General features: G+C 41.2%; 1 protein-coding gene across 3 annotated transcripts in view; it reads right to left on the bottom strand.

The window, feature by feature from the left end:
• The window catches only part of LRRC7 (leucine rich repeat containing 7), a 234,077-nt gene that overhangs the window by 41,664 nt on the left and 166,449 nt on the right, over positions 1 to 25,964 (bottom strand). For 2 of the 3 annotated variants that reach the window (XM_054980162.1, XM_054980161.1), the window contains 4 exons: positions 21,049 to 21,160; positions 19,951 to 20,131; positions 15,392 to 17,069; positions 2,678 to 2,827 (listed from right to left, as the gene is read on the bottom strand). In XM_054980162.1, coding sequence (XP_054836137.1) covers positions 2,678 to 2,827; positions 15,392 to 17,069; positions 19,951 to 20,131; positions 21,049 to 21,160 — 2,121 coding nt within the window. The remainder of the gene's footprint in view (positions 1 to 2,677; positions 2,828 to 15,391; positions 17,070 to 19,950; positions 20,132 to 21,048; positions 21,161 to 25,964) is intronic. The other variant, XM_054980163.1, reaches the window with a different exon arrangement.

Here is a 25,964-nt window from a genome sequence, read left to right on the forward strand (position 1 = left end):
AAAATTCTTTTGGATGGCACTACTGCAAGTTTATAAATCCATGCTCCCCATCCCAGTGCAACTGTACAGTTCTCACATTTTTTCTTCACACTAAATCAGAAAACAGCCTGTAAAACTGAACCCTCCCTCCCACAATCATTTGAATTTCCAAGAGTACAAAAGTACCCCCATTCAACTTGTAGTTGGCAACCTTATTTCACATTTTCTGCCAGTGGAGCATGCCATGCATGGCAGCAGCAACAAGGCAGGTCTGGAAGGTGATATTTTCCTGACATAGGTGACTTCCAGACCTATGTCTCAGCCACTCCAATTGCCTCTGGAGCTTGCAACCTTGGACTCTGCCAAGTGACAGGCAGGTGTGGATCAAAGCACTTTCCTATCGCAAGTACCCCTCCTCTTGTGCTGCCCCTGCTGGGTCATGTGAGTTGCAAAATGAGCACCTCTGCATCCCACCTTGGAATCCAATCTGGTGTGTGGAGGGGAGAAACATACTTCCAGACCTGCCCTACCACATACCAAGAAAGCCAGCTTTATACCATAGTGGCAGTAAAACAACTCATGGGGTAGGGGTGATCTACCTCCCAGATCTCTCTCACAACCAACCTACTTTTGCATTATAAAACAGGTAAAGCCTCTTTTGATTTCTGCATTTAACAATAAGAGTATGCCAGAATTCTTACACTTTAACTGTAGGAAGAGATGAGCACAGGCAGGGAAAACTTGCAAGAGATGATAAAAGAGTGCTTATAATTTTGAGCCTGGGTTACCAAGAACAGGGCGGCAGGGCACAGAGCATCAGCAAGAAACAAGCCAGGATACTGTGTTTGTACGTAATAAGAAATATACTTCAGAAAAACTGCAGTTAATAAGCCAATTTCAGACCCTAGTTTTAAGAACCAGAGTCAATGTAGTGGTCTACTTTCAGACATTCAATCAACTACGATTAGTTAAATTTAACCATGGTTTTGTGTTTTGTTTGAACCAAGCAAATGACTATTTTATTAATTATGATTTTTTAAATCAAATAAATGAATAAAATACATTTGTACCTCAGTAGGAAATATACTTTTCCAGGAGGCAGCTTATATTTATATCCCACTTGGAAAACATGAAAGTTGGAAATTAATCTTATACTTAATTAATTTACTTGCCATCACTTTGGAATAAAAACTGGATTAATACTTTTAGAACTGAGAAAACACAAGAACCCACAGAAACCGTTCCAGAACGACTGACACGCAACCATATAAAACGCTACAAAGACTACTGAATGATTTCAGAATTTAGCATTTAGTTCATTCTTCCAGTTTCCTGAAGATACACAAAAATGCATAATCAGGTAGATCCTACTAATAAGTTTCAAGGAATCAAAATATTAGCAAAACTCTCATACATTTACAATTACTTGCAGCAAGATATATGTTGCTGGTTTAGGACATTTATCAGATTGAAACAGATAAGTAGTGCTACAGCAATAGCTTGAAGAGATACTTTGGAGGGGTAATTTATTTATATTCATAAAGTCATTCCAGTAAGTTCCCAGTGACTTCAGTACGTTGTGAAAAGTGGACAACAATATTCCACATAGGGTTGCCAGGTCCAGGTTGGGAAGTTCCTGGAGATTTGGGGGGAATTAATACACATAAAAATTTTGAAAAGAAAAAAAGATTGCTTATGCTACTAATTTTGACAGAATATTAACTGGTATTTCAAATGTCAGTGAAGCTGGCACTGATTTAGTTCTTAAATCAGAAACATGACAGCTTGCAACAGTCTAGATTAGTACATCAATCAGAACTGCAATGGCAGGTTAGTAGTAAATAAAAAAAGCTTAATAATGTAAAGTATGTATGTTTGCACCTGAGTACAATTTAGGAATGGAAGAATTTCCACTACTTTTAAACTTGGAATCCTGCATTTAGTACTGGAGGAAACTTTCAATCCCTACATTTCGACAGAGTTCTCTAAACTGTATCTAAACCTGTCCTACCAAAATAGATGAGCTAGCTGCTTCCTAAAGCCTTCAAAGACATCAGTTCCCCTTCTTTCTTTGACTACTGTTTCTGATGCCTTTTAAGAGACTGATTATAAAGCATAATGTTCCTTCATATTTAAAACCTACAGCTATGTTGCAGCACTGTCACCTGCAGTTAAGAATAGTTTTTTGTTACTGACTTTTTACATTTTTGAAAAAAAAATTAACCTTTTTTATTACAATCAATCAACCAACAATCAAAATGTTCACTTGTTTGTAATCACTTTGATGAATCAATGCTTAATTCTGCAGTATTTTGCAAAATGTTATGGAATATGTCACAATCAGACTATTTTAATATTTGTTTTCAAAATATGTGTATATACATGTAATAGACCTTTTCTGACAATGAATGTCTAGGACACCATCAACGTAAGTAACCAACTACAACATGAAACAAGATCCTTAGGCCTCTGGCTCACAGAATGACTGCAACAGAAGAGCAGAAAGCAGCACAAGAGTCACACAGTGAGCCAATTTAATTGAAGGAGCAAAGGTAGGCACATTATGTTAGCAGCTTGCTTTTTGAATTGCTTATAGGACACAAGCATGAATAATATGCCAAAGCTGAAAAGAAAAAAGGAGAATACTAAAAAGTATTATTTTGTGGTCTCTCATATATGCAAGCTATCTCATACTTACTTGTGGTAGAGGTAGCTCTTGATGCATTTGGTTTTCAAATTTAGATTTAGTCTGCAAGTTTAATGTCATGCTTCTGCCCACATGCATTGCTGACAAACCTCCAGAGCGCAGCATGCCAAGGTTAACAGTGTTGTGTTTGTAAGCAGCAGTCTGAGTAGAGGAAATAACAACCACGTGACAGGATATGAACATACATGCTCATTAAGAGTAAATACTGCACATATATGACTAACTTCACATGATCTTAGTTTAAGCAAACAAACAGTACCAAGAAATAAGTAGCTTTTTTTGCATGCACTAAGTCAGACAGAAGCACACAAAGTGCTAATTGTACATAAAATGGTTACTATTAAAAGACATGGACAAAAAAGCAAACAGATCTAATTTATACTAATGGCTTCTAAATTAATATATATATAGGGTTTTTTTTACACACACGGGTGAATAATCCACATAAGATAAAATGCTGCATTTTTTATCTGCAAATAGTAAACTGGGAAGAACGTCCTAGATGGTTCTGTCTCATTATCTGTATTATACCATACTGAAAAACAGAATATCTGATTCTACTTGATTAGTTCATACATAAAAATTATTATTGTCTTCAAGTCAACATGGGCCCTCTATTACAACTGATCATGCAGAATGTACTGCCAACAATTACATAGCTATTTCGCATCTACACTGACAAAAGATGGTCTGCTGCATATACAGTCTAATTTACAAATATCTCAAAGTACGAGCTTTTGAGAGTCAAAGCTCCCCTCGAAGGGAGCTTTGACGCTTGAAAGCTTATACCTTGGAAATCTATTTGGTCTTTAAGGTACTATTGAACCCAGATCTTGCTCTTCGACTGTTGACCAACATGGCTACCCACTTGAAACTTACAAAAATCACAATGATCTAATTTCATCAATCAGTAATACTCTACATGAATACATTATTCTTAATTATATATGATATTAATTTAACTTAACTTAAATGTAAAAATTTTAAACCTAACTGTTTCATCACTTACAACTGGCACAAAATTACAGCTGGTACAAAATGCAGAGGCGCATGTTATTACAAGAGTTCGAAATAAGGCGCATATAACACCGTTCTTACGCGAGCTGCATTGGTTGCCAGTGGAGTACTGGATCAGATTCAAGGTTCTGGTATTGACCTATAAGGCCCTGTGCGGACAGGGACCAGCATATCTACGGGACCATCTCTCCCCATATATTCCCCGGAGGACACTCTGATCAGGTGACAAACAGCTGTTGGTGGTCCCTGGCCCCAAGGAGGCCCGCCTAGCCTTGACTAGAGCCAGGGCCTTTTCGGTCCTGGCTCCTACCTGGTGGAACGCTCTGTCTGCTGAAATTAGGGCCCAGCAGGACCTACTATCTTTTTGCCAGGCCTGCAAGACAGAGTTGTTCCACCAGGCATATGGCTGAGGTTGGGCCTCTGCCAGCCTGGAAAAAGGGGTGTATAAAATCTTAACCCTCCCTGTGAAGTCTGTCCACCATCCTGTTTTAAATGTGTTGTTTTTAATGTACATGAATTTTTAAATTGTATTTTTAATATGTTGTTATCCGCCTTGAGCCCGCTTGTGGGGAGGGCGGAATAGAAATCTGAAATAAATAAAATAAAAATAAACAAAAATCAATCCATGTAAATGGAATAGTGCATGCCTCTCCTAGGCCAATTTTATAAAGCTCAATTACATTTAGTTTTATCCATAAGCATATTCAAAGTGGTCTGCTGATTCAGTCACTGTATTTTAGAAAAGGCCAGTTGTATGCAATAGAGAATTTATATTGATCAACACAAACAGTTGCTTGCATCCATATATGAAAATATGAAAGAAAAAAAGAAACATGCCTTGTTTAAACAGAAAATGAAAAAGCACAAAGTACTAGACCTATGTAAAAAGACATGTAATAAAAAGATATGGATTATTGTTCATTCTCAGTTCGACTTCAGAAGTGAGAGGACCTGACCCTTCAATGATACTGTAAGAGCTATGAAGAACAGTGTTGTGCTCTTTTATAAGTTTGTTGCTTTAATTTTGTTCTTGGGAATGTGCATACATTTTTGAAATTAATAGCATCTCTTCATTAAGATTTTGTGTTATAGCTATCACTCGTACCTGAGTTTTTAAAAATTTTTAAAATATCAAAGATTCCTTGCTAAAGTTGAAAAGTCAGTGTTATTCATAATACATTTTTAATTTTTCCACTGGAATAATTGTTTATAGTATTTTGGATAACAATACTATTTAAAGCTTGATAGGCTTTATTATAGGCAGTCAATCTGTAGGACTGTCATCTTGGATGTTTGCCCCCCTATTTGGAATGAGAGTCAGACACAAAGGTTTGGGTAAAATGGGCCGCTTTATTAAATGAAACAGCAAAACAACAATTACGGCAAGGGGCCTAACTAGTGGTACAGGTCAGACCCTGGGGTCATTCACTGGGACCCCCGCCCTGACCTGTCTGGGCGAGCACCCGCTGCCCTGGGTGCGATCCATCCGTCAAATGGCTGTGACCCGGCTTGGCCAGGCAGAGTGGTTCACCCCTGAAAAGCTCCCCCAACCGGCCGAACGGCAGCGGAGGGAGACCGGCTTATCCAGGGGTTCCCCACCCAGGGCGTCTGACCTCACAGCTGGGCCGAACGGCAGCCTACTGCTCCTGAAAGACCCCAGTTCCCCACCAATGGGGAGGTGCCAAGGGTGCTCACCAGCCCGCCACAAATATATCCCTAGCTAAATCCTGCACCCATGGCAGCAAATAAGGTCCACCCCTACATTACCAAACTACACCCCTTATCCAGTGTGAGGTAGGTGAAAAAACTCACAACCCAAGGCCAATCAGGGCAGGGAGACAAAAAAATCCTACCTGGTCCCATAAACAAGCGACCGGCTAGTCCCGCACTGAAGTAGGGTGAGGAGGGTGGGCCGAACACGAGGCAAGACTGATCTGTAGGAGGGCGGAGCGGCAGCCTACTGCCTAGAAGCTCCGCCCCCCTCAGCAAAGCCCAATAGCAGGGCTGGTCTTCTCTGCCTCCCTCCAGCCAGGGAGGCAAATGGCTGCCACCAGCCTAAGGGGCTAAAGCCCCTGGCTGGGATGGCAGTATTCTTCACATGAATTATGTTGGTTGATTTCTATATTGTTGTATTCCGAAGATTTACTCAAAATAGATTCCTTAAACCAACATTCGCTTTGTTGCACATACATTCACATTTCGTATTTTTATAATTGATACCTTGTGTGAATTTCACTGATTTTATAATTGATACCTTGTGTGAATTTCACTGATTAATATATACATCCCACTATTTGATATTTGAACTGTAACTATATTTTTTTAATACAGAAGGGTGGCCATTTTAGTTTGTGGCAGTAAAATAAAACAGGACTGTAGTGGCATCTTAAAGATAAAATTTATCAACATAAACTTTCAGGAGTCAGATTTTACTTCATCAGATGTACTGAGTGCATGATCATTTTCCAACCGCCTTTATAACCTCCCGAGGTAAGGAGGAAGTGGAGTTGCAGAAGATAGAGAGAGACAGATCTAGGCTTGCCAGCCCCTCTCCCCTAGTGGGGCCAGGGGAACTTGATTCCTTCTGCTGCTGAAGATTTTTTCCCCCAAAATGGTCATTGAGCCAATGGTATGACATCGCTTCCAGGGAAAACCCAGAAACAATGTCAGTCCTGTCTAGGAATCATATATTTATTCTGTACAGTTCTTTGTTTTATGGTTTGTATACATTATTTATAATAACAACTGCTAATCATAAATGTAGAAATACATCATCATGAATCATGATATGGGATGGGACCAGAGCTCAGGGGGGCTATCAGTGTTTTGAGTGAACTACCAGATTTTTTTCCTTATATCTGGATGTCATAAATTATCCCAGAGACCAAAGCATAGATTGGTGTCATATGAATTCTGAGATACGACCTTGATTTGTTTGCTGGACTTTTTGCAATGTGACATCTCTAGTCAGTGTGCACTCTCGTACAAATACAATTAGTTTACCAGGCCTAGAAAATTCTGTCATTGTCCTTGAAGGGAGTTCACGAAAACATTTTCAGGTAACAAATATTCATATTTTTAAGTCACAGTTTTAGCCATATTCAGACAACAATGCGGAAGAAACAGGGCTTTGTTCCTTGTGACAAGGTGAGACTTCCATTTATGTTTTAGATTTAGGCCCACTTATGCTGCCCCATGTTATTCTCAGAGTAGTGCATCAGGTTACTTAAATCTAATTCACATAATGTAGATTTATGACTCCTAATCACTTTTACAGGTGAATGTGCACATTGACTCCCTTGAGAAAGCACCATATAAGACTACAGAAAACATTAAAGTTCTATCTATGGTGTTTGAGCCAAGACTGGCTTATTCATGCATTAAAGAAATATACTACTTAGTCTGAAACCTAGTTCTATTAACACATAGGGAGAATATTCCTGATGAAATACTTAAATCCATAAACCACGTTTAACCCTCATCCCAAAAGTGAACACAGAGATCTATAAACTGTATATAGTTATTTTCTCAACAGGCTGATTCATATAATGGCAATGAAGGGGCATCACTGTTTCCTTAGAATTGTTCAGGTGATTTAATATTGCAAATTCATGCTGTTTGTAGTGCTTTGTAACATACTTTACAAGGTAATATATATACTATAGTTTTGCACGTACACCATCAAAACAGTTGACATTCAGATGAGTGAATAATTGTGCCAACACTCTATTCAGCCATTGGTCTACACCTGCTGTATCTTTTCTACTAGCACTATATTGTACATATAACCCATTGTACCTTGCTGATTTTTAGCTTAGGTCAGTTTGTTAAGTTCACATTTAGCCTATGATCTCCCTGAACAAGGAACTGTATTTCTCTATTATGTTCCTCAGTGAAAGTACTGTGTACACAGATGGCACTATAGCTGAAACCCGAAGTATCACACAGCTGCTCTTGCAGAACTCAAGCATGGGGTTTGCATTTCTCCAATAACACTCCCTCACATAAATACCATGTGTCATACTGCTTTTGAAACTGCAGGAACTTACAAAAGCAGATTGTGATATGGTAGATCTTTCTCCATCTTTACTTTTCCTCAACAGCTCTCTAAAAACACCCTCAGGCAATGATGGGGGTCAGATTTGCTTCATGGACAAAATGTCACAAAGCATGGAAGGTGGGTTCTGGTAAGGAGGGGGCAATCAGGCAAAAATAGCTTTCCCCCCTTCTACACAAACAGCAAGCTTGCTTTGCTGCACTTCCTCTGCCAAAAGAAGAGGAAAATGCTGGTGATTTTGCCCATTTCCCCTAGGCTTCGTAACATTTGGGGCCAGATTAACTACATGGCTAAAATCATGTATGAATTTGGCCTTCACAATTTCAGCTTGTCCCTGTTCAATAATGGCAGTTAGCTAAAGAATAAAATGGACCATGCAATAAAATAAAAGGTGAAGAAAAGTACAGGGCCATAAAGGCCTAAGGGAAAAGTCTGTAAAGCTGAAGAAGAGACATGGCATTCAAAGAGCCCAAGCTAGTACATGCCATAAAAAAGGTTAATGTAATATTAGAACACATGTTTTCCCAAAAAAGTTTTCTGGACATTTCTGCCCCGTGCCGCAGAGTGGTAAGCTGCAGTACTGTACTGCAACCCAAGCTTTGCTCATGACTTGAGTTCAATCCTGGCAGAAGCCCGGTTCAGGTAGCCAGCTCAAGGTTGACTCAGCCTTTCATCCTTCTGAGGTCGGTAAAATGAGTACCCAGTTTCTTTCAGGTAAAGCGTAGATGACTGGGGAAGGCAACAGCAAACCACCGCATAAAAAGTCTGCCAAGAAAACATCATGATGCGACGTCCCGCATGGGTCAGTAATGACTCGGTGCTTGCACAGGGGACTACCTTTACCTTTCACCTTTTCAAAGCAATAAACAACTCTAAAGAATAGCTCACTTTTAATTCATCAGACTCTGAAAGCATTATTGCACTCTAATAATGGCTTGAACTTGCAGATTTATGAGAAGATAAATGATAATTAAAAAAGTCTCTCTAACAAATATTAAGAAGACAGGTACAATGTGAAACCTTTGGCCTCTACTAGGCTTTTAGGTATTCTAAGCGGAGATCCTAAGCAAATTTGGAAAGATGTAAATTCAATAAAATGATTTGCTTAATAGGCTTAAGACTGAGGTACCACATGGGGATTATTACTTGATCAGACTAGAATAGTTACATTATCTACCAAGGATAAATGAAATGAAGAAATAAATCTGCCATGTTCCCATAGCTCCAGTGTACTCATGAGGGTTCTGATTAGACTTGCCAGGCCTCTCACTGTGCAGCATGCAACATTACCAGCATTGCTGCATTGCCAACAAAAGAAAGCTCTAGGAATCAACAGAAACTCTATGGTTTTACCATAAACTTTCCAGCAATAACTAGAACTAACCTTTTCACTTCCGGCTTGTGCCCAGAAGTGACACAGCAACATCATTGCTAATGTCATACTTAAAATCTGGAAAATTGGGCAAAGAATTTGTAGCGGCCTCCAACAAGAAAAAAAGAGGAGTGGTGTTGTACATAAAAGAGGAGCGGCAGCCAAAATTTGTTATGAGAGATGTGGAAGCTAGATTTGTAGCAGTGGAATGCAATTGGAATTTAAAGAGAGTGTTGGTAGTCGGACTTTATGCACCTAATGGTGCAAAGGAAAGCTTCTTTGAGGATTTAAGGAAGCACTTAGACGATCTTGCATATGACCAGATAATTCTTGCTGGAGACTTCAATGGAGTGACAGATTTGGAACTAGACAAAAAGATTACAACAGCACAAAAGAAAAGAGGACTATTGCCAAAGCTTTTTTTTGAGTTGATTCAACAAGAGACTCTCGAAGATGTATGGAGGAGAGAATATCCTAAAACCAGACAGTTTACTTTTTATTCTGCAAGGCATTTTACATTATCAAGAATTGATATGATCTGGGCCTCAAAAGACTTAGCGTTATGGACTAAGGAGGTAGAAATAATGCCGATGGTAGGCTCAGATCACAACCCAATTATGTGGAAATTTGGAAAAAGGAGAAAAAGGAAAGCCTGGAGAATAAATGAGGACTTGTTACAGGAAAGAGAGAATATGGAAATATTGAGAAGAGAGACAAAGTTTTTCATACAATACAACGTGAATAAAGAAGTACCAACCAACAAAGTTTGGGATGCGTACAAGGCGGTTGTAAGGGGCATACTAATGGACTTAAATGGCAGAGCAAGGAAAAAGAAAGAGGAGAAAAGACAAGAGATTGAGGAGAAAATAAAAGCCAAAGAAGCACAGTTAAAAAAGAGACCAGGAAAAAAGAAAATATACCAGGAAATCAAAATTCTTCAAGAACAGCTAACAGCAATGAGTAATAAAGAATTGGAGTGGAACCTTAAAAGACTGAATCAAAAAGTGTTTGAGGGCGCTAATAAACCTGGGAAATATTTGGCATGGCAATTGAAGAAGAAAAGGGAAAAGAAAATAATAAATAAAATCTGTGAAGAAAATAAAATGTACTTGGAGCAGACTACCATTAGTAGAGCCTTTTATAAATTCTATGCTAAGCTGTATAATAAAAAAGAAGTAAACAAAGAATCAATAGCATCATATCTGGAGAAAACCAAACTTCCAGAAATCTCGGAAGCTTGGAGAAATAAGTTGAATAGTGAAGTAACTGATGAGGAAATAAGTAAGGCAATACAATCTGCAAATCTAGGAAAGGCGCCAGGGCCAGATGGACTTACGGCTAAATTTTATAAGACAATGGCCAATGAACTGGCACCATTCCTAAAAGAGGTGATGAATGGAGTTTTTAGGGATCAAAGGATTCCAGACACTTGGAATGAAGCGAATATATCATTGATCCCAAAAGAGGGCCAAGACCTGACTAACGTGAAAAATTACAGACCTATATCATTACTTAACAATGATTATAAAATTTTTGCGAAGATATTGGCGGAGAGACTGAAGGGGTGGCTCTCGGAAGTTATAGAGGAGGAACAAGCAGGCTTTTTGCCAGACAGACAAATAAGAGACAATTTAAGGACAGTGATCAATGCTATTGAATACTATGACAAGCGTTGTGACAAAGAGGTTGGTTTCTTCTTTGTAGACGCTGAAAAAGCGTTTGACAATTTAAACTGGGACTTTATGTTTGCCACTATGGAAAAGCTACAACTGGGAGAAAGATTCATCAGAGCAATTAAGGAAATTTATAGAGACCAGACTGCAGCAATTGTAGTGAATGATGAACTGACCAAGAAATTGACGATTAGTAAAGGAACAAGACAAGGTTGCCCGTTATCTCCATTGTTGTTCATTTTAGTATTGGAGATTCTGATGATACAAATACGACAAGATGAGGAAATACGAGGAATAAAAATAAAGGACTATTCATATAAGGTCAGAGCATTTGCAGATGACATAATGTTAATTGTAGAAGACCCACTGGAGAACATGCCAAAAGTGATAGACAAGATCAAAGAGTTTGGAGACTTGGCAGGTTTCTTCATTAACAAAAAGAAGTCAAAGATATTATGCAAAAACATGACTAAGCAGAAACAACAATTGTTAATGGAAACAACGGATTGTGAAGTAACTAGTAAGGTGAAATACTTGGGAGTTGAGCTGACTGCAAAAAATATTGATTTGTTCAAGAATAATTATGAAAAATTATGGACTCAGATAGAGAGAGACTTGATCAAATGGAATAGATTGAACTTGTCATGGTTGGGCAGGATTGCAGCAGTTAAGATGAATGTGTTACCAAGAGTAATGTTTTTGCTACAGACAATACCAATCATCAGAGACTCTAAACAATTTGAAAAATGGCAGAGGAAAATATCAGATTTTGTTTGGGCAGGCAAGAAGCCTCGAGTGAAAGTAAAAGTTTTACAGGATGCAAAGGAAAGAGGCGGAATGCAACTGCCCAACCTGAGACTTTATCATGATGCAATCTGCCTAGTTTGGTTAAAAGAGTGGATGACACTAAAGAATAAGAAACTATTAGCCCTAGAGGGATATAAAATTTTTTTTGGATGGCACGCATACCTATGGCATGACAAAGTAAAGGTCAACTCGATGTTCCTACATCATTTTGTAAGGAGAAGTTTATATACAATCTGGAAGAAGTATAGAATTTACCTACAAGAAGGAACCCCCTTGTGGGTGGTTCCATATGAGGTGATAGACCCGAGAGCTGTCGACAATAAACAACAATGTTTAACGTATAAAGAAATAACTAAAATTGAACTATCTAAACTTAGAATAAAGACGCAAGAGGAACTATCACCTAACTATGATTGGTTCCAGTATAGACAGATTAGAGACTTATACAACTCGGACTCTGCAAAAGGGGGCATACGAACAGAGAACTCGGAACTAGAGCAGACCCTTTTTAAAGAAGACAAGAAAAGAATATCCAAGGTATACCAAGTACTGTTGAAATGGTATACTGAGGATGAGATAGTTAAAACACAGATGGTGAAATGGGCTATAAATTTCAATAAAGAAATAACAATGGAGGCATGGGAATACTTGTGGAAAACTACAATGAAGATAACGACATGTACTAATATTAAAGAGAACATTTACAAAATGATTTATCGTTGGTACATGACACCAAAGAAGATTGCGCTAGGGAACTTGAATACTTCTAACAAATGCTGGAAATGTAAGAAACATGAGGGCTCCCTCTATCACATGTGGTGGTCGTGTGAGGTAGCTAGGCAGTTCTGGGGGGAAATAATAAGAGAAATGAGTGAAATTTTACAGTTTCAAATAAATAAGAACCCAGAACTCCTGCTGCTAAACTTGGGAATGGAGGGAATTCCAGCCCATCATAGGACGTTGATATTTTATATGACTGCAGCAGCTAGACTTTTGTATGCGCAGAAATGGAAAGTACAAGAAGTGCCAACTATTGAAGATTGGATCTACAAATTGCTGTATATGGCTGAAATGGACAAGATGACAAGAAAACTGAGAGATCTGGACTCAGGGCAGTTTAACACAGACTGGGAGAAGCTGAAACAATATCTGGAGAAGAAATGGGAGGTGGGAGGAAAACTGTGGCAGTTTGAGAACTACTGAAGTATAATAAAATTGAAGTATAATAAAAGTATAAAAGAGAGGGGTGACTTTACCGGGGGAGGAAGAGAAATGTGAATTTATAAGCAGTTAGATTAATTGATTGAGATATATATAGATATATATAGGTTAACTGATAGAACATTGATAGAGAATAATTAATGATAAGGTTTAAACATGAGGATTGAGTAATTAACAATATTTTCTTTTTTCGATAAGATTTATATGCACCAAACTGAATGTACAGAAGAGTTAAATTGATTGATTATGTGAGGAGGTATATAGAATTACCATAAAATGATGAAATGAGTAATATATAGAGAACAAATCAAATTGTTTGATCTAAATGTGGGAAATTTTTATGGTTTATGATATATAGGTTTATGATATACAGAAATATTCAAAACTGGAAAATGGGACAAATTGTTTATTTAAAGACGTACAGTTTGGGTGTATAATAAGTAAAGGAGTTAAAGATGCACTGCTTAATATAATGGAGAATGTATATCTGTTCTAGACAGAGGAATTTAATAGAAGTAAGGGAAAAGGGACAGAGGGTGGGAAAGCTGTTGGAAGTCAACAAAAGGGGGGGAAAGGGAGGGGGTTAGAAACGAAAAATTAGGGGAAAATTGATTGTAATGTAAAAAATAATAATGTTCTAACCCAATAAAAAACTTTTCTAAAAAAAAAAAATCATTGCTAATGTCACATACATGGCCCCTTGTCCCTGCTTCTGGCACTCCCGCCAGTTGCTAGGCCTAGCAACCCTAGATATGCATGTATATTTTTTGTCAAGATTACTGCAAAGCTGTTATATGTCTTTCAATTATATGGATATGGTAACTTCAGATGTTTCAAAATTATATGAACTAAATTTTTGAGAGCCCTATTTGCTGTTCCTCACTGTGTTTCCAATGTGGCCTTGTGTCTGGAAGTGGGCTTAATTTCTCTTGAAGCCTGGGCCTGGATATACAGGATTAATTACTGGTTAAAGTTTCTCTTCTTTCTTTTGGGACTTGCTTCACTGACATTAATTGACACCTTTCAGACAAAATGGAGAAGAGAAATTACTAACTTTCAGAGAAATTACTAACTTTTGGATATTCTCTCAGTAGCTCTCGGATACTGAAAAGTCAAATACATAATACTGAATTACAACTTCATTTAAGTATTACCACAAAATATCATTACTCACAAGTCTATGACTTCTAATTATCTGGCCACTTGACTAATTTCTAAATTTAGGAAATCTTTTACTTTGGCCCAATTTAATATCCCACTCTCTGCACTCTTGCAGGGGAGATATCATGGCATACCATACCAGGAACATTTATGCTCTTGTGCATGTATGGAAGTTGAATCTGTTGGTCACATCTTATTGGATTGTCCTTTTTATTGTGATCTTTGATATGATTTCATTATTTCTATTCTACAGGACGGTCCAGGTAGATTACAGGAATCGTATATTTCCTTTCTCCTCTTGGATCATGAGCCTTGGATCCATGGATAAAATGGTCAAATTTTGTGCAGCTGCTAGAGAACTATCATAGTTCTGTATCAATTTAATAGATTGCATGTGCTTATTTTAATATAATTTACGTAATGTATTTTTATGTAACATTTCAGGTAGAGATAGGCATGAACTGAAGAAAAAAAACAACGAACCATGCAGTTTGTGGTTTGTCGCATTTCACAAACCATGAACCACAAACTTTCACGAACCTGTCCCAGTTCATGAACCGGTTTGTTTGGTTCGTGAAAATGTCACATCCAGGTCAGCAAATAATCACTTCTGGGCCAGCAGAAGGCCACTTCTGGGTCAGCAGAAGGTCTGCAGGAAGTCCATCCCAATGCCTAGGAACCTGATTGATCAGCGCTAGGCTGTCTGCAGTGACGAAACAAAAAACGAACCAAACAAACCTGCCTAAAGTTCATGGTGGCTCATCATAAATGGGCTTTGATGAACTGCTGGTTCGCGAACCACGAACCACCTGGTTCATCACAAACTTTGGTTCGTATTTCAGTTCGTACCCATCTCTAATTTCTGGTAATGTATTTACTATTGTGCTGGTCTTCAACTGTAACAAATAATACAATAATTCACACATATTTTTATACATGATATCTCCCTATTCCTGACAGGGAAGAGGACAAAGCAGTATCTGTATGCAAATGTGACCTAAAGTTCTCTAGAATTTTGAGCTGTTCTCAATAATTTTTATCCTGCCTATGTCAAACTCTCAGCATTTAGTTTTGAATTTATCTTGAGTACTTTCCCTATGCAGTGTAAAAGCAAACACCAGACAAAATTCATAATTGTTGTCACAGAATTCTTGAATTGCTTCTGTTTTAAATATTGTTTCAATACCTGAGAAGACTTTTACAAAGTCTTACTCAAGGAGCCTTCATAAATCACTGATTATGTAACAACCTTATCAGATTTCACAGATAATTTACCTATAGCACAAAATACAGGAATTCTTATTGGATAACAGTAATAACCACTGCAAGCACAAACTTTTAATATATGAAAATATAAAAACTAAAAGGCATTAATTTCAGAGAAATGCCAAACATACCCTGTCTAACCTTCTAGCTTCTATATGTCTAAGTAGCTGTTGTCTCCAGTCAGCGGGCATTTTACCACAGCTCTCACTTCCCTTCACAGGGGTAGGCCTTGTCTTTAAATCAGTGTTATCTGACGGCTTGTCACCATAGTTACCCAAGTTATAGTCTGATGGTATCTTTTCCAACAGAGCTGCCATTGTAGGCCTAGCTGAAACTGGCCTGGTTTGGGAGGTACCATAACTTTCTGTACTGTAGCTTCTTGCAGACAATGGTCTCCTTTGTGTAAGGTTTTTAACTGGAAAATTTCCAGACTGGGTTTTCACTTCTTGATATGAAGGGTGTTCATCTTCATACCTGCCATTTCTTTTGAGGAACTGCGATTCAGACACAGTAATGCTGCTTTGGCGTTCCATAGCTCCTCTATATTGGTGTCTGTTATACCTATCACTCTGAGGCAGTTCATGTGGTTCACTGACTCTTCTATACATTGACATTTCTGTAGAACTGGCCAATGAATCTGCTCTTCTCAAAAATCCAGCCCTTGATCCCTGACTTGAGAACTGAGTATTGACAGTCTCTTCATTAACAGAAGGCTGAGAAAATGAAAACATGTGCTCCATGGGTGGATATCCTCGGTAGGCTCTTGGACTAACCAAATCCTTAGGAACATTTTTACTCTGCTGGGGAACGTATTCTGGAGTGTGTTGAATTAGCGGTGGTATCCTCTTCTCTGCTTTCACTTCCACTGATCCTTGAGGATTAAAACTTTGGTCAAACTGGTACACTTTCTTAGTTACAGAAGGCTTTTGATGTTGCTGAACCTTAACACTTCCATAGGTCAGAAGCTCATCATCAAGCATTGGCACAGATTGGCTACGAGACATGCTAGACATTCCATGTTCTGGCCGCATCATTTTGTCTGGCATCTCATGTGTTCCTGCATTGTCTGTAGTGGCTGCATAGTTCTCCAAAGGTATATTATAAACTTTATAAGCGCCAATATCTATCTCATCTATACTCTGTGACTTCTTAAATCTACTAGTCTTTAAATCTCTCATCATTGGGGAAAGTCTCTCTGTACTCTTGCTGATGGAAATGACATTTTTAGAAGGCTCAGGGCGACAGTGAATATGAGAAAAAACATCACTAAGACTTCTGTTAGCATTTGAATCATGATACTCCCATGCTGTTCCTGGAGGAAAAGTGCTTGTTATTTCAGGAGAGTCCTTAGCAAGATCTTTTCTTTCAGGTAGAGGGCTGGTGGTAGGAGTACTCTCCAGTTTTGAAGGAAAGGCTGTCCTATCTTCAAATGGACTAGGGGTTCTTGTCCAGTTCTGCCAAGGGTTTGATGGAGGCACTTCTGATTCTGGTGTATTTCTGAGAGTAGGCTGTTCAAGTTCTAGGGGAATGCCAACTATTCTGTCCTGCCTAATTAAAGGCCTGCGTCCATGAGCAGATGTGCTTCTTGATTTAGAGCTTAAGAGGGGGTTGGAGCTGGGGTTCTCCACTGTGCTCTCCTCTGCTACAAATCCTGTGTTATCATAGTGAGAACCATCATTCCAGCTATCAACAAATGTGTCACTCATTTGACGCCTATCATTATGCTGCTGCAAGTTTCCTACTGGAGCAGATTCACGCTGGCTGAGCAATGGCTTTGTCTCAAGGGGTTGGGGAAAAGATTGAACAAGCCTGCAAGAAACAAAGATAAATATCAACATCTGTCAAAAAGGGAGCAATCAAAGAAAATAAAATGCTAACAAATATCTTACTGTGACTACATGTGCAGTATAACCCCTTTAGAACTGATAGGGTTCCCAGATGCCCACCGGTGGTGGGCAAACTCCCAAGGGTTTGCCGTTTGCCCACCATCCACCAACAATCGCGGGAGGTGCCAAGCCCTTGGAGGTTGTCCGCCACTGGCAGCCATCCCAGGAACATGCGTGGTCCACATGCTCCCATGGGCATAACAATGTCACTTCCAGAAGTGACATTGTCGCACCAACCATGGGAGCCTCCCACATTTTGTTTGGGGCTTATTTTGGCCCAAAATGTGCTGCCCGTGGGAGCACTCCTGCGTTTTCTTTGGGGCTGATTTTTACTATTATTATATTTATTATATTTCTAATCTACTCTCCAATATAATCAAATATTATATTTCTAATCCACTCTCCCAGCAAATGGGCTCAGAGCGGAATACAACATATACAAATACATAAACCAGATAAAAACATAAATAAATATATAATACAATTTCTAAAAGACAGCAGCACACATATTACACAACCCAAACAGCAATCCGTGGGGCAGGATAGTCAACTATTAGATGTTAACATGGCAGGAGGCCAGTTTCATGGCCCACCCATCTCAACCACCATATGCCTGGTAGAACATCTCTGTCTTACAGGCCCAGTGGAAAGATAACAATTCCTGCTGAGCCCGGGTCTCCACAGACAGAGAGTTCCACCAGGCAAAAGCCAGGGCTGAGAAGGCCCTGGTGCTGGTTGAGGCAAGGCAGATTTCTTTGGGGGCAGGGACCACCAAGAGATGTTTGTCCATTGATCTAAATGTCCTCTGGGAAACATAGGGTTAGAGGCAATTCCATAGATATGCTGGTCCTAGCTCACTAAGGGTTAAGATCAAGGCCTTGAACCTGATATAGAATTCCACTGGGAGACAGTACAACTGGCATAATACTGGTGTTATACGTGACCGGAACAGAGTCTGAGTCAAAACATGTGCCACCGCATTCTGGACCAGCTGTAACTTCTGGAGCAGGCCCAGGGGTAGCCCAGCATAGAGTGAGTTACAGTAGTTCAACCTAGAGGTGACAGTTGCACGGATCACTGTAGCTAGGCCTCGGGTTGAGAGGTAGGGGGAAAGTTGCTGAACTTGGTGGAGATGGAAAACTCCGATCTGGCAACTGCTGTGACTTGAGCCTCCATGCATAAGGAGGCACCCACGGCCACACCCAAGCTTCTCACCCATCGAGGCCTAGGAGCTGGATCAGCCATTGTAAGGCAGTCCCATGGCTCCCCACAGTGGGTCAACAGGTCATTGTCAACTGTGTTGAACGCTGCTGTGAGATCTAACAACACTAGCAGTGCTGACCCGCCTCGATCCAGGTGTCTGCGGAGACTGTCCATTTTCTTCCTGAGGCCTTCATATCTCATTTCTAGTTAGGCCACTTGCTCCCTGCAATTTCAAGGCAGTGCCAGTTGTACTTCCTGCTAGCTATATTACCCAGCACACAGAATTCCCTGGGACCTGGTGAGCAGGATTAGTGGATGATGGCAAATTACAAGATTCTACCAATTACCAAGCATTCCAGATCACCAGGCATTCCCAGAGTGGAGAAGCCTTACAATGGCAACAATTGCTTACATCTTCTGCCCTGACAACTTTAAGGGCTTTCAAAATCATGTTTGCAACAGCCTAGTATCTTTCCTGGGATATGGTCAAACTCAAGATTTCAATTTATCTGTCAGTGCAATAGGACAGTTTAGAAAATGTAAGCTAAAATCAAAGATAACTTAGAGACATGATTATCACATTTTACAAAGAAACAATATTTCATGATCTTTTGAGCATAAAGCATAATTGTAACGATTTGCTGTTTCTATAACCTTAAACCTTTGCCTTTGGACCTTTAGTTCAGCTTCTCCTTATGTTACCTTAAATTTTTACCTCAGGAGGTCCCTGGTCCCAATCAACACTACTTATATCCCCACACTCAGAGTTTCTCTGCATAAGATGCCTGGGCACATGTTTGTCAAGTGCCAGGAGATGCAATGTTAACTGGGAAGCATAGTTTTAAAAGACAGAGCTGGCAGAGCCCACTCCTGAGGGGGTGGATTCTTTCACAGCCCTCCACCACCTCTGGCATGCTGGACTGTCTCCCTTGCTGGAGCCTTTGCCCTGCAACTCGCTGCTGAAAATTTTGAATTAATCAAGCCTCTACAGGGCAAATGCTATGGAAGGGGAGACAGTCTGGTACGCCAGAGGCAGTGGAGGGCTGTGAGAGAATCTGTCCCCTCTGGAGTAATCTCCGCCAGCTCTGTCATTTAAAACTATGATTTCTGGCTAACATTGCATCTCTTGACCTGTGAAGACCTCGTGTCAGAAGTCTTGTGTAGAAAGACTTACAGAGAGCTTCAGGTGTTCTTTACTTTATCCAGGCTTATACCTCAAGAACTTCTCCCTTTTGTTGTTTGTGTGACCCATATATTTCTTTCTCCCCAAGTTTGCACTGCCACTAAAGGCTTTTTGCCTTAGATCTCTTCTACATTCTGGCTAAAAACTACAGTTCAGTGTGTCCCCTAAGCTACAGCTACCACCCAATCAGAGCAGACTGCATTTATCCATCCAGTCCCCCCTTCTTTCTTCAGAGACCTGCATTTAAACCCATAGTAACAAATATTTTAAAACCCTGCATTAATAAGCAGAAATAAAATTAGAGCTACTTAGATGCAAAACATTACAATAATTATTCTAAAACAACTCGCTCTTACTTTATTCAGATATGCAATGAAAAGTTCCACATCAATATAGCTGCAAAACCAAATAAACACACCTGTTACTCCACAAGGAATTATTCACTGCATCTTTAGCTGTAGTCTGCAGGGACCCCATTTTAACACGAGCATTAGAAGACCCTGAAGAAGCCTGTGAAGGTGAATAATCTGAATAGGTGCCTGAAGAAACGCTGTTGTTCATACAGTGAACTTTATCTGCTTCGGACTCATCTGTTGACTCTGGAAAACAGAGCAAGTAATATGAAAACATAACTCCATGGGAGAAAATATGACCAAACACTTATGTATAGGGTGGTGGTGGTAAGTGCCATCAAATCATAACTGATTTATGATGACCCCTGCTAGGGTTTTCAAGGCAAGAGATTAACAGAGATTGTTTGCCATTGCCTGCCTCTGCAACCTTCTTAAGAGGTTTCCCATCCAAATACTAGACAAGACTGACTCAGCTTGACTTCCAAGATCGGACAAGATCAGGCCTGCCTGAGCTATCCAGGTCAGGGCATGTATAGAGTAGCTACCCTAATAAGTTGTAATAGTGGTGCACTTTCTATTCTGTTCTGCTATGGCTAGTCATGGACTTATATCCAAATTTTGCAAAGAAGACCAAGAGGTGCCATACTACCTCTTCTGCCACTTTTGTCAGCAAAAGCAATCTGAGTTCAGGGCCACCCTCAAAGAAGAAGTCATGTCTTCTGAATAAATTGATGAATCAGCACTCATGGCAAGTACATTATTATATTGTCATTATTTGAAGGAAATTTGTTTGTTTGTTCTAAGCTACTAGTTTTATTTTGGGCTGGGGGTGGAGCAGCTACCTCCCTCCCTTGTACCACCCCATATCCTGGCCAAACTGCTAGGATAATGAAGTCATAACCGGGGAGAATTTTCAGGCCCAAATAGTTTTGCTGGGGATCATCCATTATCTATTGCTAATTTGTACCAATACAGTATACCCTTCTCAACTGCTCCTGCTCTGAAATTCAAAATAGAACAATAAATTGTCTGTCTATGTGAAAGATGCATTCTCCTTTTATCTTTGTATGTCAGCTCTAAGAGACAGCAGTGTCAAGCAAATGCATTACTTCTATAATTTTCGTTATCAATCACTTCCAAATGTATATCAAGTAATCCAGCACCTTTTTTTTCTTTTCCCAAGAGTACAAGCTTAGGCTGATACAATGGCGCTTCAGTCATTGAGGGGCGAAGTTCTCCCATCCTCATATCATTCACAGGGTGCACAAAAGGGTCCTGATAAATGAAATAATATTGAAGAATGAAAGACAATTTTAAAAGGATCGCTCAGAAAGTGATACCATAACAGATATTAACAACCAACCGTAACATGCATACGGCAGAATTTTCAAGTAGAGACTAAACTAATATGATTTCAACTTTTGTCATGATGTAATTCTATAAAAATTAATGGAGAAAAGTTTAAATATCACTACCTTTTACAATAAAGTGGCTGATCTCATGAAAGCAGCAGTAAATTATTTTGTTTTGTTTCAGCAATGTGTCATCTGTGTATTTCTGTATGCAGATTTTATACTTTTAAAATTTCTGCAATGCATACCTGAATGTATTGTTTATTGAGTATCCCAGTTGTGGATTGTATTGACTTATACTTTTTAATTTGCCTTGAGTCTTAGTATGAAATGCAGCTTATCAACAAACAAAACAGACCACCTACACACAATGTAGGGGTCTCCACATACTATTGGGTCTCCCCAAGTATACTGAAAAAGTATAAGCAAACTTCAATAAATTAGAAACACAAAATGTAGAGCACAGCTAAGGGCCTAAATATGTTACACAGCCCTTGTGTAATGTCTGGATTGCCATGATTTTCTATCAGACACACACTCCAGGATCTCCTGTGCAATCTCCAGCCTTCTCCCCAAGACATTTTCCTGACCTGAGATAGCCCCAGAGTGCACCAAATGACCCACTGGGGTTCCCTGGGTACTGACATAGGGTTCCCTGGGACTCACATAGGTTTCCTAAGCAAGACAAATAGCTCCCTGTCAAGGCCATTTCAGGTCATGGTACAGGGGAAAAGGCTGAAGCTCCCTCATCTCTTGCACCACAATTCTGATCTGAATCTGGCCCTACGTACCAGGAAATTCAACTCCCAGTAAGGAATTCGCATTGCACTTGTCACAGAAAGATCCAGTTATGACATGAGAACTAAGTAATGTGGTGGTGGTAGTGGAGAGTGCTGTCGAGTCATAGCTGACTTATGGTGACCCCTGGTTAGGTTTTTATGGCAAGAGATTAACATTTGCCATTGCCTGCCTCTGCAACTCTGGTCTTCGTTGGACATCATCTATTCAATAACTAATGAAGGCCGACCAAGCTTAGGTTTCAGATCTGATGAAACAGGAACTTGCCTGGGCTATCCTAGTCACAAGAATGTGTAGTTAGGCCTCAGTATTAGTTAAGGGGAAAGGCAAGTGGAAATCCTCATGTTCAAGCTCCTGAAAGCTCACAGAATGCTTGAGGGGAGGCATTGATGCATCAGGTGGGACTTCCAATTTATTTCCCCTTCCCATGATTCCTCGTGGTTCCAAGATGGCGGCATGGAGAGGAGCTTAGAAGAAGCTCTTGCTGGTTTTAAGGGTTTTCAAATTGTTTCCTGCCATTTTCGGCAATTCCAACCCATAATATTTTAAAATATTTTAAGTTAAACTAACTTCTACTGATAACTAAATATACTGAGAAATCTAGCACTGGCTTTGCTATTGTTGCTCTGCTGAATATGTGATATGATACGCCAGTCCCACCTGACACAGCTGGGGAGGAGGTGTGGAGCAGCTGGGGGAGTGAAGAACCAAAGTGGAGAACTGGACAAGAGAGAGAAGCGAAATTGACCTGCAGGAGAGGACCTACAGTGCTGGGTGAGTGGCCGGTGTTGAATTGTGTCGAACTGTGGAGGGAGCGGCTGTTTTGATCCATGGGACAAGCGGAGACCTGGAAGAAGCAGTGAGAGCAGGGTTGCAGCTACGGCACGAGGGCCCACCTGGATTGGCCACACATTATGCCTGAGCTGCCGGTGGAGTTGCCTTGCTGCCTATCGCATTGTCAAGCTGAGCCGAGCCGAGTGGGGCTGGCTCTAGCCTCCCTGCTGTGTGGATCCACCATCTTGCCACCAAACTGAGCTCAGCGGTCCCACCATTTTCTGCTGCCCCACCGCTTTGCTGCTGAGCTGAGCTGAGCCTATCTACCCGGTGTTGTAGAGTTGCCCCAGTAGTCTGCTGCTGCCAAGCTGCTGCGGGGGGGGGGAGCTGCCTGTCATCTCACTGCTATGTTATCTCACCAAGTCCAGTGTTTTGCTGATCCCAGCTTTGTAGGGATTGGTGCTGGCTGAGCCCTGCTGCTTGCTGCCTCGTTGTGAACTGTTCCCAGGGGCTGTCTTGCTGCCTTGCTACTGTGTGACCTGCTGAGCTCAGTGTCCATTGTACTCAGCGTGCTTGGAGCCTTGTTGAATTATACTATATTGTGGGATGATGGTGTGCGGCCAGAGCCTCACCCAATGCCCTGTGGAATTAAGCTTCAATGTAAACCCCTGTTGGGTAGGACACTGAACTGCTTAGCCAGCGGTGAGGTCTGCTTCTGGCCACCTGTCTGCTTAGCCACTTTAACATCAGGAAACTTTGAAGCCAGCTGGTTAGATGTAAGGGAGGGGTGCTGGGGTGCTGAGAAACTGGAAGATGGTCCCTGGGAGAAGGCTGGAACCAACTACTGGCCGAATGCACATATGTGGGAGGAGAGTGGAGAGGGCACGTTGCAAAGGCCATGGAAACTGAAGCAGACTCCCAGAGGGGCAACGTTGTTTTGCCCACTAACCAGTAGGGTCGTGCTTTCAGGGTGGAAAGGGGTGGAAGCTGAACCAGATTGGATTTTATACTATATTTTTGCATTTATTCCACCTGACTGTATTTGTAATTATTTTATCTGTAATTGGGGGCTGGGGGCAACGACGGTTGAATTGCGGGTAGCTATTCTAATCTGTTGTTGTTATTGTATGTTAATTTGTGGGGATTTCGGAGGGTGGTGGATATGAGGAAGGAGAACAGGGTGGGGCTGGGGATCCCAGTACTCCGGGGTCAAGGGAGGTATGACGGTGGGACACGGGGCTGGAAAGGAAGGCCACGGAGACGTGATAGGGCTCAGTGTCCTTCCAACCTGCATTCCATCTCAAGGCATGCTGGTAGTGGAGCTAGGAGATATAGCCTCCCTCCGGCACTTGTGTTGTGTAATGCCAGGCCCATCAACAATAAGACCAAAACGTTGCAGGATTTTACTGCAGCAGAGGGAGTGGACCTGGCATGTGTGACTGAGACCTGGGTGAGGGAGGGTGAAAAAGTCTCCTTGGAAGAACTGCCCCCCTAGGTTTCTTGGTCCTTCACCAGTCCCAGATGGATGGTCAGGGCGGGGGGGGGGGGGTTGGCAATACTTATTTGAGTCTTTCTCTTTCAGGACACTTCCTGCTCCTAAGATCTCTGGCATTGATTGTGTTGGCCTGGCGTGGGATGCTGAGGAGAGTTTGGCTATCTACTTGGTTACCAACCGCCTAACGCACCAGTAGCTACCCTGTTGAGCTTCTTAGAGATGGTATGGGGGTAGGAGTTGGAGCACCCTAGGTTGTTGGTCTTGAGTGATTTCAATGTCCATGTCGATGATGCTGCCTCTTCTCAGGCTGTAGACCTGGTGTCTTCCATGGCAGCACTGGGACCCTCCCAATTTGTTTCAGCTCCTATGCATCAAGTGGGCCATACACTGGATCTGATCTTTGGGGTGGGGATTCAGGTAGACCTAGATGCTATTAAAGTGGTGTCGTGGTCAGACCACCATGTCCTGAGGGATTGTTTGGGTATGCCAGCCCCTTCCTGCATAGGCGGCGAGCTAATTTATGCTCACCCGCAGAGACTTATGGATCCAATTGGCTTCCAGAATGCTCTGTGGGAGCCAATGCCCCCTGGCGGTTCATTAGATGAGCTGGTGGGGGATTGGCATGACCGTCTCTTAAAAGCCATCGATGAAATTGCTCCCCGTTGCCCTCTCCGAACTCATGTCAGACTGGCTCCCTGGTACACGGAGGAGCTAAGTCAGATGAAGCAGGAACTGAGACAGCTACAGCAAGTGTGGCAGCAGAATGGGGGCGAAGAGGCAAGATCATCTTATAAAGCGTTAATGAAGGCCTATGAGGTGGTTGTGAAGGCGACAAAGGAGTACTTCAGCACCTCCATAGCATCTGCAAACTCACGCCCGGCAAAATTGTTTCATGTAGTTCGGTCCTTGGTCCCTCTTGCAGGGGGACTGCCAAATTAGAAATTTGGCCATCAGCTGTGAGGCTTTGGAGAGCTTTTTTGCAGACAAAATCTTGTCTCACTGCCACGACCTGCCTGCGGAACTGGAGACCCCTTGGCCATCTTCCGGTCTGACTTTGGATCACTTCAGCCAAAGTGATCACTTTGGATCTCTTCTTGGCGGACAGTTACCGCCCAGTATAGAACCTCCCATTTTTGGGAAAGGGGGCCCAATTGGAGGATATTATTAATTCATCATTGAGCTCCGAGGTTTTTCCAGGGGCGTTAAAGGAAATCGTAGTAAGGCCTCTTTTGAAAAAAACATCTTTGGACCCCACTGACCCATCTAGTTACCGCCCAGTATCGAACCTCTCGTTTCTGAGAAAGGTGATTGAGTAGGTGGTGGTGGAACAGCTGCAGGTCTTCCTGGAAGAGACCTCTGTCCTGGCCCCATACCAGTCCGGTCTCCGTCCAGGCCATGGAAAGGAGACAGTGTTGGTTGCCCTCTTGGATGACCTTCGAGGACACCTGGATCAAGGCGGGTTGGCGCTGCTGATTTTGTTAGACCTTTCAGCGGCATTTGACCATGAGTTGTTGGCCCACCACCTAGCCGAGGTGGGGATTCGAGGGACGGCCTTGCAGTGGCTTGTCTCTTTTCTCCACGGTCGGGGACAGAGGGTGGCGCTGGGGGAGAGGTTATCCACATGCCAGCCTTTGGTGTGTGGTGTCCCTCAGGGGGCAAT

The sequence above is a fragment of the Eublepharis macularius genome, chromosome 5 (assembly GCF_028583425.1).
Source record: "Eublepharis macularius isolate TG4126 chromosome 5, MPM_Emac_v1.0, whole genome shotgun sequence".
Taxonomy (NCBI): domain Eukaryota; kingdom Metazoa; phylum Chordata; class Lepidosauria; order Squamata; family Eublepharidae; genus Eublepharis; species Eublepharis macularius.